Below are 15176 nucleotides of genomic sequence, written 5' to 3'. Positions count from 1 at the left end.
TAAAAATGGGTTTTCATTCTCTGCCCCCTTTAAGTTTTGTTGAAGGTGAGGAAAGCAGACCAGTAGCTCTACAGGTCATCCTCAGTAACCACTATCAAAATAAATGAAGCTTTGGTTTACCTTGATTTCATTAAAGAAGTATTTCTTGTCGTCTGGGTAGAGGAGGTCAGCAATCCCATAATCAGCTATTTGAACTATAAAGTCACTCTTTAGCAGAATGTTCCTGGCAGCCAGATTCCTATGGACCATCCTTTGCTCCTCTAGATAGTACATACCCTAAGAGAAAGTAAGCAAGAAAAGACAAAAAGACATGAGCGCTAGCTATTTAATGTGCACTACACTCACAAAAACAAGACTTTTATTGTTCAATGCACACAGACAGACAGTAGGTGCCAGTATGTGGTCTGCATGCCATTAAAATACAAAACATCAGCCCTTTTAATATAAATCCCAAATGAAAGATGATCAAAATGAAGATGATCTTTAAACAGGGGGGAGTGGGGAAGTATAGTCCATTTTTAACGCAAAGGCTTGGAGGCTTTTTTGTGTGTACGCAAACATACTACGCGCACAGTTGAACGCACAGCCTTGCAAAGTATAGTTTGTGCATATATAGGCGCATGCGCAACCTACGTGTATAGTGTATGTGCGGTGTGCGCCGTACAGTATGCGTTCATTCTTCTGATGATGTGGACACCCGCCTATACGGACTACCGGCACATCCGGGAACTTGACTGTAAATTTCGTCACCGCCCCTTTTTGGGGGAAAACAAACCAGACCTTCCATTGACTTCCGTTCAAATAGCGGAACAAAGCAACGTTCGTACACAGCCGGCAGGCGTAAATAACTTATGAAATCACTCAGATTAAACATGTTGAGTAATTATCTGTCCACCCTGCCTGCCATAGAGCCCGAAAGATACATTAACACATTGAATTTGGTCAATATAAAAAGATGTCCCTTTCATTCTCCCAGCGTCAAATTTGTGTAACAACGCTATCCAGTGATTGCTGGAATATCAATAAGGCTAGTTGTATGGCTGGACGGAAAAGTGCACTCAGTACTCTAAATATAAACACATAATATATAAATACGAAGTAACTTTCAAATACGAAGTAAAATGATTTACTTGCTTCCCTGTTGACTCGATGAGGTACGAGTAAATGTCCGGGTAAGACACCTCTGGCCATTATGGAGCGTTGTTACACAAATTTGACGCTGTGACAAATGAAAGGGACATGTGTTTATATTGACCAAATTAAATGTGTTGATGTATCGCCACTCATTACTTCACTTAGCATCTTGAGGTCTCTCGGCGTGAATGAGGCATTTAGCGAGTCGCGGAAGATTTGCGGTACATTCGCGTGGCTAGTTCGTGCAAATGTATTGAATAGGCGAATGTATTGAATAGGCGCGCGAATGACACAAATAGATGCGCGAATGACGCGAATAGATGCGCAAATAGAAGCGCGAACGACGCAATTGAACGTTGCCGCTGGAAACGCACGAGTTAAGTGTTACCGCGGGAAACACGCGAGTTGAAAAATCTGAACTTTGGCAGGAAATTGCGCCGCGTTAACCAATCAGGAGTTGCTCTAGTAATGACGTGATTAAAGGAAGCGAGCAGAGTCGCAGAAGCCCCTCCCATGACGCAAATTTCCATATATATATATATATATATATATATATATATATATATATATATAATTCCATGCAAAGCTTTCACACGAGAATGAAGCGAGTAAACTCAATATGTTCAAGCATCCAACTATGTGCGAAAAGCACGGTTTTGCCGCCTCTACCGCATTTGGTATGAATCCAGCATAAGTGCTCTTGTACAAAGATTAAGTGCATGAATTGAATGAAGATAGGTATGTATTAATTTGTCTCAGTTGAGGTAAGAACATACTTTGAAAAACAGTGGTGTTTTCCTTTAAATAAACAACAAAATAAAAATCTGAAAATTTTATTCAGGTTCTAAAAAGATAAGAAAGAAAACAAAAATGGCATCCTGTGAAAAACATTTTAGGGACCACCAGCATATTTTAAAGGGGAGATATTATAAAAAATCAGACTTTTTCCCATGCATAATAAGTACTATAATCGGGTCCCCAGTACTTCTATCAACCTAGAAAACAACAAATAACTTAGTTTTTGTAAACCATTCTCTTGCAAACTTAGGTAATTTTAGATTTCGCTCCCGTTGTGATATAAAAATGGTATGTTATTACAATAAAACCGGCCCTTAATTTGCACTATCCAACCATGGCACTGCCATTTAGTGCAGAGAGAAAGAGAGATAAAAAAATAAGTTTCAGTTTCAATAAATTACCATTATGGTTATCAGTGTTTGCATTTTATCAGCTCATTTGAATTTAAAAGGACACACCCAAAAAACTTGCTATTATAAATTGTCTATATGTTATTTTGAGATAAAACTTCACATACGTACTCTGGGGACACCAAAGATTTATTTAACATCTTAAAAACGTCTTGTGAAATGTCCCCTTTAAAACAAATAGCCATAGCCACACACGTTCTTTACCTTGGCAATCTGCACACACCAGTTGAGCAGTCTCTGAGGGTTCAGACTCTCTTTGCGCTTTCGGATGTATTCCAGCAAAGACCCCTGTGGGCTGAGCTGAGTGACCAGCTGTAGGTTTGTCCCGGTACAGATGCCCAAAAGTCGAACTATATACGAGTGGTCCAGACTTCCCATAGCCAACATATGCTGAAAGATGGAAATAATTCAAATCAAATATATACAAAGTCCTTACTAATTTAGCATCTTAGGTCTTTATGCGTTAAGCTTACATCTGTAACTTCATTGAAGCTTTGTCGACCCGTACGGTCTTGAATTGTCTTGATGGCCACGGGGATCTTCACAGTTTCTCCCTCCGGTATCCACACTCCCTATGATTGAGGCGCACGAGTCAAAAACTGCATTTGTGGTATTGTTAGGTGTTTGTATATGTGGATTTTACTACCTTATGCACTGTGCCAAACACTCCAGAGCCGAGAAGTTTGCCCTTTCGTAGTTCAGACACTCTCAGAAGACGAGCATGAACTTTCACACCCTTTTCTCCGGGATCCAGTGGTTCGAAACTCTACAATTGTTCAGATCAAGACTTTGTTACACTCGTAAACCTTGGCAACACTAGTTACATTTTACCAGTTTAGTTTATTGGAAACTTGCTCCATTTTTGCGCACACCTCTCCACTCTGCAGATATCTCCTCATGGCACGTTTACGGCGAATGGCAAGACTCCTCCGATACAGAACGCTGAGCACAAACACTGAGAATGCAACAATCACTCCGAATATAACACTTAGCACTATTGCTGTCACCGGCAACCTGCAATACAAAAGAAATGTTTATGCGATTACATGCTGAGAGTCGACCGCATTAAACTAGTAGGGGGAGACACTTACCCAGCAAGTGTCCTGGAGGTATTCACACAATCGCTCAGATTTGGACCTGTACATCTGAGAAAGAAAATCCACAGAATACCTTTAACATCGATTTAAGAAATAGCTTAGAAATAAAGTAGCAAACCTTCACTTCACAAAATGCAGATTTTGTATTATCATGCATGTGGTGCAAGTTAAAGCAACACTATGTAGTTATTTTACCTTCAAATAATGTCTCTAAAATTATTTCAGTGATAGAACAGCTTTTAACTGGACAAATTGTACTGTTGCTGCAACCTGAGCAGCCTCCTAGCTGCTACAAGCACATGTAAACAGCACACTGCAATAAGGGGACATATGTGAGAGACAAACAAACATGTTGCGTTTCCCTTGGTCAGTGTATTGTTCTGTTATCCTCAAAACACAATTTATAGAACATTTACAAAATACATATAAAAGTATATATCAATTACATTTTCTTTGATAACTTACACTGTAGAAATTGACCAAAACACCAACAGTACATAAACAGTACGCATATGTATCTCATTTTCAACCCATGAGCAGTGACACAGTTAATCATTTATACAGACATGTGCATGACGATTCACATCAACCACTTATACAAACGTGCATGAAGATTCACATCAACTATTGCTTATTAATTGTAAACCAGTCACTTAACACGTTAAATAATAATATGAGCACAAACTTAAAATAACTGCTAAATAAATGTTAAAACTGCATCATTATAACTTTAACATAAACACATTTAGAAATGGTAATTTAAACGACAACCTTGCGCTAAAGAGTCACATGGGGGGGGGCATTCACGTGTACCACGCGTGACCTACTTTCCATCAAACACCCGTAAACATTACTTTAAAACCAATAAAGTGCATAAAATGAACTCATACTAATTCCACAACAGTCACGGAAACATTACAATGATAAACAATAGATTTTGTAGAGTTTTACCTGCAATAAGGGGACATATGTGAGAGACAAACAAACATGTTGCGTTTCCCTTGGTCAGTGTATTGTTCTGTTATACTAAAGGAATGCGTGCTTGACTCTAGTAGCCTGTCCACGCCCCCTACTGGAATCCTCCAGTATTGCAGTCACTACACTCAACAGCTAAACATGGCATTACTCACAAAACACAGTAACAGTGTGACAATAATAATAATAACCAAAAAATAAAGCTGTATAAAAATAAAGGTGCAGTAGTTTATACCACTAATTTTAACCCATTACACACTCCCCCTCTAAATTAGATGTTGTCCCCAACATCAATACCATTGGTAACTCTTGGCATGTACTCACTGTTCGAATATCAACATTTCAGTCCCATTGAACATATGAATATTGGTTACAGGCTGGAACTCTTTTGATACATTCAGTTTTTGTTTCAACATCACAGTGCAATTCAACATTCGCAAAATGGTTACAGACTGGAACTCTTTTAATACATTCAATTTTTGTTTCAGACATCACAGTGCAATTCAACATTTGCAAAATGGTTACAGACTGGAACTCTTTTGATACATTCAGTTTTGGGTTCAGACATCAACACAAGTATCTGAAATTCAGTTAATGTGGTAGAGCCACTACTCCTCACTAGTCTCAAATCAGAGAGTAAAGTGAGCCAAATGTTGTACCAAATGTTCAAGAGTCTCCAAATCAAAGTCTCTTTAAGTTAATAAACTCTGTACCATTTCAAATTGTGTATTGAATGTTCAACGTCCTTAAACAAAAGGTCCCTTTGAGTCCATTAACTACTATTTTAACTCTGAAATATATGATATGGTTCGTCCATATACTTTAATGAAAGTAGTGTCAGATTTCAAAGTATACCTTTCAAAATAATACTGAACCAACTTAAATTCCCTTTAAATAGGAAGGCTGTTGATAGTATTGTGGCAACTGATATGTCCACACTTGAGGCATTGCCTGAACTGGTAGTGCATTGAGACCATAACAAGAAGGAGACCCAATTCTATCATATCTAAAGATCTTTGGTGGTCGCCGCTCTCTTTGCGGTCGTTGAGGCCTAGACCCTGTTTCACTTTCTGAATTACTTATACAGGACTGTGGTACATCCTCCACTGACTGCTCTTCAGCTAAATCCAAGTTTTCCTCCATTTCAGGTGAGTGGTTACTATCTGTGTCCTGACATTCATCATTTTTCTCACATTGTGCTGTTTCACTTGCAGGTTTTTCAAGATGGTGTATCTCTTCCTGTTCAGTCACTGCACACGGAACACGAACTGAGACTTGAGGTGACATATCCATAAAGTAATTATCATCCTCATCATCTTCCTCTGTATTCCCTTCAGAATCTTTCTTTGCTTTAACAGGTCTGACATTGTTTTTCTGTGGCTTTACAATAGGAAGTCCTTTAGTTTCTATGGGTAAGTAATCACAAGGTAGTAAGAGATTCCTGTGCAAGACTCGTGATCTGCCCTTTCCATTTTCAGGCCTGAGTTCATAGATAGGCATGTCCTTTCCCACTTGTCTGACTACGATATGGACTGTGTCTTCCCAATGGTTTCTTAATTTCCCAGTGCCTCCCCTGGGAGTTAGATTTCGCACCAATACTCGGTCACCAGGATCTAACACTGTGCTTCTAACTCTGGCATCATAGTTTTTCTTATTTCTCTGGGCCACTTTGTGAGCATTTTCTCTTGCAATAGCATATGCTTCTTGCATTCCCTGTCTCCAATGATCAGCATAATTTTGAGGACCAGCTCCAGATACATCAGCAGGAAGATTGAACAGCATATCGATAGGCAATCTTGGAGGGCGGCCATACAACAGATAGAATGGAGAAAAGCCAGTTACTTCAGTACGTGTACAGTTATAGGCAAACACAAGTTTATTTAAGGAATCCTTCCAATTGTTCTTGTCCTTGTCTGTGAGCGTCTTAAGCATCTGCAACAATGTACGGTTAAATCGTTCTACTTGACCGTTACCCTGTGGGTGATAAGGGGTAGTCTTTGAGCCAGCCACATTGCAGAACTTGCTGAGTTGTGAGAAAAGTTGGTTTTCAAATTCACCTCCTTGGTCGTGGTGAATGCGTGTCGGAAATCCAAACTTAAGGGCATAATCGTTGAATATCTTGTCTGCAACCACTTTGCCTGACTTAGATGTGGTTGGGTACACTTGCGCAAAGCGCGTAAAATGATCCACAATCACCAGAATGTACTCGTAGCCACCTCGACACTTGTCAACATGGAGAAAATCAACAGACACAAGCTCAAAAGGGTAGGTAGTGGTGATGTTTACAAGAGGTGTTCTAGTTTCTCGGCTGGGTTTCTTTTGTTTCAAACAAGCACAGCTCATCACATGCTGCTCTGTCTCACGCTGCATGTACGGCCAAAAGAAACGATCCCTAATTAAGGAAAGTGTCCTGTCAGAGCCCTGGTGCCCCATTTCGTTGTGCAGCTCTCTCAAAACTGTAAGTTTTAGCTCAGTGGGTATAACCAATTGTTTTCTATGGGCCGTTTTTCTCCATAGAACTCCTTGATCATCCACTTCCAATTTTTCAAATTCTCTGAGTAAACAACGACTCTGCACACTCAACTGTTTGAGCTCAAGATGTGACGGCCTTACTCCAGAAACTTTGCACTGTAGCACTGGTCCTATATGTGGGTCGCTCTCCTGATCTTGTTTGATCTTTTCTGGTGTTAATGAATCAAAAGAGGTGTTTTGCGGTGCATAAGCACCTCCAATTGAAATAGCCATTGACCATGCTGCGTTCGCCTCTGACTGTAGCTCCACTGACTGAATAGCTGCCCCTATGGTATCATATGATACTTCCTCAGTGTACTCATTCATCAGGGTTTCCGCATCCAATGGCATCCTGGACAGAAAGTCAGCATCTGTATTCTGTTTGCCTGGGCGGTACTTGATGGTGAAATTGAAGTCGGCTAGTTCGGCCACCCATCTGCTGCCTGTGGCATTTAATTTTGCGGTGGACAGAATATATGTCAAAGGATTGTTGTCACTATAGACCGTGAAGAACGGGGCATAGTAAAGATAGTCACGGAATCTCTCAGTTATTGCCCATTTAAGAGCCAGGAATTCTAATTTACCAGAATGTAAGTGATAGTTTTTCTCAGACACAGATAACGCCCGTGACCCATATGCAATCACACGAAGGCTCCCATCCTGATGCTGATACAACACAGCTCCAAGTCCTTTGTTTGAGGCGTCTGTATGTAAGACAAACGGCTTAGAAAAATCTGGAAATGTCAGAACTGGTGGTTGAATCAGGCAATCTACTAACTTATTAAGGATCTGTTGGTGGGTATCAGTCCATTCAATTCGAGTCTGTGCTGGAACTACTTTTGAATTAACTCGTTTGTTGAATGTTCTTCCTCTTGGATGCAGATTTTGGGTATCTGTCTCCTCAACCGTCACCACGTGTCCCTTGGTCAAGTCATACAGAGGGGCTGCAATGCGGGAGAAGTCCTTCACATACTGACGGTAATAGCTTAACAATCCCATTATTTGTCTCAACTCACCAACTGTACTTGGTTTTTTCTCTTTCAGGATTCTGATGGCGGCAGTGTCGGCCGGGTCCATTTTGTTCCCTTCAGCGGATACTATCCTTCCAAGGTAACGGATCTCAGTCCTGAATAGTTCACACTTGCTGGGTTTTAATTTTATTCCGTATTGTCTTAGTCTCTGTAGCACCTTCTGGACATCACTAACATGACTATCGAATGTTTTGCTGAATACAAGGGTGTCATCTAGGTAGGGGACACAGATCTTGTCACGGAGGCCCTCTAGACACTCCTCCATACAACGCTGGAAAGCCGCCGGTGCGTTCATAAGGCCAAATGGGATCCTGGACCATTCATATAATCCCCAGGGGGTCACAAAAGCTGTGAGATGTTTGCTGTCTTTTGCCATGAACCCCTGGTGATAGGCTTTTCCTTGGTCCAATAATGAAAACATAGTGTTGCCTCCTAAACCATCCATTACATCTTGCACTCTAGGGATGGGTTGTCTGTCAGGGTGTGTCTTGCGATTTAACTCTCTATAATCGATACACAGGCGTAGGGAGCCACATTTCTTCCTTACACAGACCACCGGGGAAGCATAAGCAGAATGTGATTTCTCTATCCAACCTTGTGCCATTAGATCGAGCAGGTAATCTTTCATTTCCTCATAGAGGGGTTTTGGAACGGACAGGTAGGTACGTGCAACTGGTTCTTGGTCTTTTAAGGAAATGTTTAACTGTAACTTTCCAATGCAACCTATATCACTATCACACCGAGAAAAGCAGGCAGATTCTTCTCGCAGCATCTTGCATACAATTTTTCTCTGCTCCTCATTTAGGTGTCTAAGATCGATTGGAGGGTCCCAGAGATCTTCATCCACTTCCTGTTTTTTTACACTTCCAGTTTCAATGCTCCCTATCTCTACAGGTGAGTTTGTTTGCAAAGGTGTGCTAAGTGGACATACGCCTGCAGCGGGTTGTACAGTACCAATTATCATTCTGCTAGCCAGCACAATATCGTGAGCAGTTGAATTTTGCACCATGAGGATAATGTGTGTAGGTACCCCTTTCTTTACTTGAACTAGGGAGTCACAAAACTCAAGTCCCTCTGGCCACTGTGGATTCTCATTCGGCTCAAAAACAAACACTGTGTCCTTTTTCAATGGCTTAGCGTGTATTTTACATTGTACTTGCATAACACTATGACTTGGTACACTCACTCTGTCGGTGGTTCTTACTGAATACTCAGCAGTCCGTTCAATGCTTACAGCTTGAATGAGTGCTTTAGCTGTTCTTTTCTTCAAGCTTGGGAAAGCCTTCGTTACAGTTTTGATCAATTTTTCATTCTCAAGAACTCCTTCCTTTGTCTGACTGTTAATCACTGCATGCTCAATTACATTGAAGCCAATTATTGGGCGAGGCTGTTGGTTACCTCTCATAACAAGCATAGGGACATGAAATTCGTCAGTGCTGCCAACCAGTCTTATTGCCACTTCTATCCAGCCCACATATGGCATTTTGGTGCCATTAGCTGCTTCGATCTGCAAAGGGTTTGCTGGGTCGACTACCTCGGCTATGTCCCTCAACTTAATATTTGGAAGGTGTTCAGTTTTCCAAATCTCATCAATTGCAGATACCTGTGAGCCAGTATCCCAAAGCACCTGAGTTCTCTGTCCATGTATATAGCAGTTAACAAGACACTTCTTTCCTACTAATTCAGTGACTGGTAGAGCTTTCTTTGTCACAATATTTCCCCTCTCTCCATCAACAGGTTTGCGTAAGTGTTTGTGTTGAATGTCTGGTTTTGTGTCCGAGTGTTGTTCTGACTTATATTTTTTTTTCTTCTTAGTAATGCTCCTATGGGACATTTTGGCCATCTCAGCTACTCCCTGTCCCCCGGGGGCAGCTGTTCCATGTTTAAAGGAGCCCCTCTCCTTAAATCAGGTGCTTGGTACCTTCTGCAGCCAGCACGGAAGTGTTCGTTGCTTCCACATCGGTAGCAGTGTTGACAATATTCCTCTCCTCTCTGCTGGCACCCAAAACATCTGGGTCTAGGACGTGGAGTGGGATATCTCTGTGGTGCAAACCTCTGCTGAAACTGAGCTGGGGCTGTAACTCGTGTTGGGTTGTTCCAGGGGACAAGAGGCGGCTGAACATTAACTGACTGGTAAGCAGCTTCACAATCATTCCCTCTATAAACGGGAGGGCTCCGCACTGTAACAGGATCATTTTTTTGAAAGGTTTCACGGATCTGCGCTATCTCTGTTTTGAGATTTTTTAACAGTAACATGTCTGCTTTAAGTCCCTGTAAATCTGACAATACATCTGGGGGCAGAGTAACAGTGTGCTGCTGAGCTGCCTGTTTTCTCTCTCCGCCTCCATCGCAAGATTGTACAGCATGCACACCTACTTGCCGTTGTGACGTCTGACGCCTCTTTTCCTGCCTTTCCTTTTCATGACTGCATGCTATATTAAGTCTCTCGAGCAGGAGCTCATCTGAGGTGGTAGGTTTTAACAGGTAAGGCTGAAGTTCACTCTTAATGTTATCGCTCTGCAGGTCTGTGAGTATGGTGTGCATGAACATGCTCTGCACAAGGACAGGATCATACTTTAAACTGGACTCCGCTTCTTGCGATGCGAACAATATTTTCTGTCTTAAATCCATGGCCCGAATGAGAAAGTTCTGGGGAGTTTCCTTATTGCTCTGCATCTCGGTGGTGAGCTGTTTATATAGTTCTGTTGCACTTCTCTCTTGATAGTGTGAACGGAGGATTCGCCTAAGTGTTGGCAGAGACAGACCACTCTTACCTTCAAGGTAACTCCGCAACTGTAGGCCTGGGACAATGGCTCTGATAACGGCATCGACTATTTCTGACTCTGAGTATCCTCGGCTAAGGCCATTTTCAATCTGGCGGGCTAAGCTGGAGAAAGTGAGTCGGTCTTTTTGCCCCGGTTCGCCAATCTGACCTGAGATTTTATAGTCTTTCCGCCAGGTGAAGCTATTTACTGGGGTAACCTGAGTATTTCTTTGCAGCATGTCACTGTCAACTCTATTTTCATGTCTCCTAGAGGCCATCTCCTGCATTTCAGTTTCCTTCTGTTGAACGGCCAGTCTTAAACTTTCCAACTCCATTAATAAACTGGCCTGTTCGTTGTCCTTTTCACCTTCATGTGCTTTTGTGTTTGCATTCAGGGCTAACATGTCTTTAATTAGGTCTAATAAACTTAACAGTTCTGCCATGCCACTATCTTCAAGTTCAGCTGCTTCCTCACGGTCAATATACTGACTAATGTATGAAACAAGGAAACTTCGACTCTTATTAGCAACTTTTTCCTGATTCAATCCTGAAATTTTCAGAAAATCACTCAATTGAATCAACTGGTCAATACTAAGCTGAAATAGCAGTCCTTTAACTTCAAGCTGCAGGTTCTCAATTTCTGAATCCATACTGGAAGATGAGCAATGATTAGGCTATTGGTTTGTGTTTTGCCTTGCCTGGTTGTTGTTGCTTCCCTAGTGAACGTAACACCTCAGCATGCACTCTTTCCAGCCTCAGCTTTCACTACTGCAGTAGCCAATTCACTGCTCTCTCTCTACCAGGTAGAGTGATTTTACAGAATGGTCGATGCAGGGCGATTCACCTTTATGTGGGATACCAGCCTCACTTCAACCATCCCAGCGGTGCCTCCAAATGTAAACAGCACACTGCAATAAGGGGACATATGTGAGAGACAAACAAACATGTTGCGTTTCCCTTGGTCAGTGTATTGTTCTGTTATCCTCAAAACACAATTTATAGAACATTTACAAAATACATATAAAAGTATATATCAATTACATTTTCTTTGATAACTTACACTGTAGAAATTGACCAAAACACCAACAGTACATAAACAGTACGCATATGTATCTCATTTTCAACCCATGAGCAGTGACACAGTTAATCATTTATACAGACATGTGCATGACGATTCACATCAACCACTTATACAAACGTGCATGAAGATTCACATCAACTATTGCTTATTAATTGTAAACCAGTCACTTAACACGTTAAATAATAATATGAGCACAAACTTAAAATAACTGCTAAATAAATGTTAAAACTGCATCATTATAACTTTAACATAAACACATTTAGAAATGGTAATTTAAACGACAACCTTGCGCTAAAGAGTCACATGGGGGGGGCATTCACGTGTACCACGCGTGACCTACTTTCCATCAAACACCCGTAAACATTACTTTAAAACCAATAAAGTGCATAAAATGAACTCATACTAATTCCACAACAGTCACGGAAACATTACAATGATAAACAATAGATTTTGTAGAGTTTTACCTGCAATAAGGGGACATATGTGAGAGACAAACAAACATGTTGCGTTTCCCTTGGTCAGTGTATTGTTCTGTTATACTAAAGGAACGCGTGCTTGACTCTAGTAGCCTGTCCACGCCCCCTACTGGATTTCTCCAGTATTGCAGTCACTACACTCAACAGCTAAACATGGCATTACTCACAAAACACAGTAACAGTGTGACAATAATAATAATAACCAAAAAATAAAGCTGTATAAAAATAAAGGTGCAGTAGTTTATACCACTAATTTTAACCCATTACACACACACTGAAAGTGGCGGTGGAGGGTAGGAAACACAGCTCCACCCCTCCCCCTGCCTGCAGAAGAGTGTCTGATACCAAGCACTGTTGCGCTTTTCAACCACATGGGGGAGCTGTAAGTCATTTTTACATGGAAACTACATAGTGTTGCTTTAATTTACATGCTGACTTTTCTCAGTCACACCGTAGGGGTGTAAAAATAACCAACTTTATATTTTGCTCAACTAATACTAGTATTTGATCCACTGACTATTTTTATCTTAAGCTTCCTCACCCCTGCGTGCAGTTGGGATGGCACGGTTGGCATTTGCGCTGGGAATTGGGAAACTTATAAATGATGAGTCCGTTTCCAACCTGAAACCCCTGTGGACACTCAAGCACACAGTAGGGCCCATCCTGAAAATTCTTGCATGCCTTACATTCGTGATCACCCTGGAAAAAATAAGAGACAGAAAGATGATTAAATGCATTTAAGAATCGCCACCAATTGATGCTCTATCGAAGAACAACAGATTACCGGTCCTGAGCAGGTTTGTTTGTTTTCCTGCATGGCACACTCTTTGTGACACGGCATGCACTCTCCATTCGGTTTGGCAAACTCGCGTGTATCACTGTGTAGAGAAACACGGCGGATGACAATCGTCACAAAAACCACTCAAATGTGCCCAATAAAGTACATTGTGTGTAAGCTTTCTAAAAATTAAGAATAATGTCTATACTGACCCTGTCATGAAGTTGCATTGTGGTACGCATGTTCCTTCTCTGCTGTAGTTCTTGCATGACAGACACTGATTGGGTCCAGGACCCCAGCAGCCCTCAGATGAACAAAGGGGATCACACACATTTCCCTCTGCGACTATATTAATACACACACAGCAATGATAAATTATCACACAAGAGACTCTTTATTCTTTTTAATGTAACCCGCAGTGTTTGTGGATAAAAACGGCTCATTGTAAGGTAATAAAAACAATACGGTTCATTTTGTAATGTCTTTATACACAACTGATAATATACTTATGTATATTATATTGCATTTCTGTCAAGAGATCCTTGTAAAAGTAATGCAATGCACATTTAAATAGATTTTTAGTGTATTGAAATAAATGGTGTCTCAAAATAGCACTGCTGAGCACACTTAGATTTCCTTAAGTTTATCTTAAGAAGTACTAAAGACAAAAAAATGTGTATATTAAGTGCAAAATTAGCAGATGTAAACCAGTCCTTCCAGAAAAATGCAGATTTTTTTGTGATTGTTGCAGGAAAAAAATCCTTGATCTTGCGGCATGTTTTCTTAAAAAATGCGATGGAATATGCGGGATATTTATGCAATTTTATGCTATGAAATTGCGGGAACTTGACAAAATTGCAGGAACTTGCAAAAACTGCGTGAACTTGCAAAAACTGTTTGCAGCTTTTCATTGATGTTCACTTTGCATAATTACGTCACTTCCTAACATTCCCATGACAACAGGGGACGTGGCTGCGCATGTGTGAAGTAAATGCAACATTTTTCAACTTTCTGCTAAGATATATATGAGTTTTTGCTAGGGATTATGAAATCATGCAAACCCTGCATATTTTGTGAGCAGAATTCTGCAATTTATGCACAAATATGCAGATTTTGGCTGATTATGCATTGAATCATGCGAATTTCATTTGAAACAAAAAATTCTGTACATTTAGGACTAACATATCAATGTTCAAAATAACTTAAAGGAGACATATCATGAAAATCTGACTTTGTCCATGTTTAAGTGCCATAATTGGGTCCCGAGTGCTTCTATCAACCTAGAAAATGTGAATAAGATCAATCCAGTAACCTAGTTTTGGTAAACCATTCTCTGTAAGCATGTGAAAAAATAGGTCATTGATATTTGGTTCCCCTGTGATGTCAGAAAGGGATAATACCGCCCCTTAATCTGCACTATCTAACCACTGCGCTGCCATTTAGTGGAGAGATCAGCTCATTTGCATTTATAAGGACACACCCAAAAACGGCACATTTTTACAAAGTGTCAATTTTAAAATGTTATTATAAATGATCTATATGGTATTTTGAGCTAAAACTTCACACATGTAATCTGGAGACACCAAAGATTTATTTTACATCTTAAAAAAGTCTTGTGAAATGTCCCCTTTAAAGGCATAGTTTATTCAAAAATATTATGTTATATCTGAAAATAAATATTATTGAAGTATTGTGATAAATGATGAAGAATATGTTTTGATAAATGATGGTAAGCACACAGTTGACGGTACCCATTGAATTCCATCGTATTTGTTTTTCTTACTGTGGAAGTCAATGGTTACAATCAGATGTGTGCTTATCATCATTTATTAAAATATCTTATTTTGTGTTCATCAGAAAAAGAAATTCATGAGAAAATGATGACAGCGTTTTAATTTTTGGGTGAACTATCCCTTTAAAGGGGTCATAGCGTGAAAATCAGACTTTTTCCATGTTTAAGTGTTATAATTGGGTCCCCACTGCTTCTATCAACCTAGAAAATGTGATAAATTAGCCTGACTACGTCAGACTTCGTACTTCCGCTAAATTTCATTACGCTTCTGTACTCAGTCTGAGATACCTCCCATTCAAACCGTTTTCCACCGGTCTCAAAACGACCGT

At 40.4% G+C, this 15176-nt stretch overlaps 1 protein-coding gene across 2 annotated transcripts in view; it reads right to left on the bottom strand.

Moving 5' to 3' along the window:
• erbb3a (erb-b2 receptor tyrosine kinase 3a) overlaps positions 1-15176 on the bottom strand; it is a 42649-nt gene that overhangs the window by 6211 nt on the left and 21262 nt on the right. For both annotated transcript variants that reach the window (XM_073870716.1, XM_073870715.1), the window contains 9 exons: positions 13268-13400; positions 13062-13155; positions 12819-12976; positions 3434-3487; positions 3215-3356; positions 2989-3108; positions 2816-2914; positions 2547-2732; positions 121-276 (listed from right to left, as the gene is read on the bottom strand). In XM_073870716.1, coding sequence (XP_073726817.1) covers positions 121-276; positions 2547-2732; positions 2816-2914; positions 2989-3108; positions 3215-3356; positions 3434-3487; positions 12819-12976; positions 13062-13155; positions 13268-13400 — 1142 coding nt within the window. The remainder of the gene's footprint in view (positions 1-120; positions 277-2546; positions 2733-2815; positions 2915-2988; positions 3109-3214; positions 3357-3433; positions 3488-12818; positions 12977-13061; positions 13156-13267; positions 13401-15176) is intronic.

The sequence above is a fragment of the Misgurnus anguillicaudatus genome, chromosome 8, assembly GCF_027580225.2.
Source record: "Misgurnus anguillicaudatus chromosome 8, ASM2758022v2, whole genome shotgun sequence".
NCBI lineage: Eukaryota > Metazoa > Chordata > Actinopteri > Cypriniformes > Cobitidae > Misgurnus > Misgurnus anguillicaudatus.
This window is presented reverse-complemented; position numbering and strand designations above follow the sequence as displayed.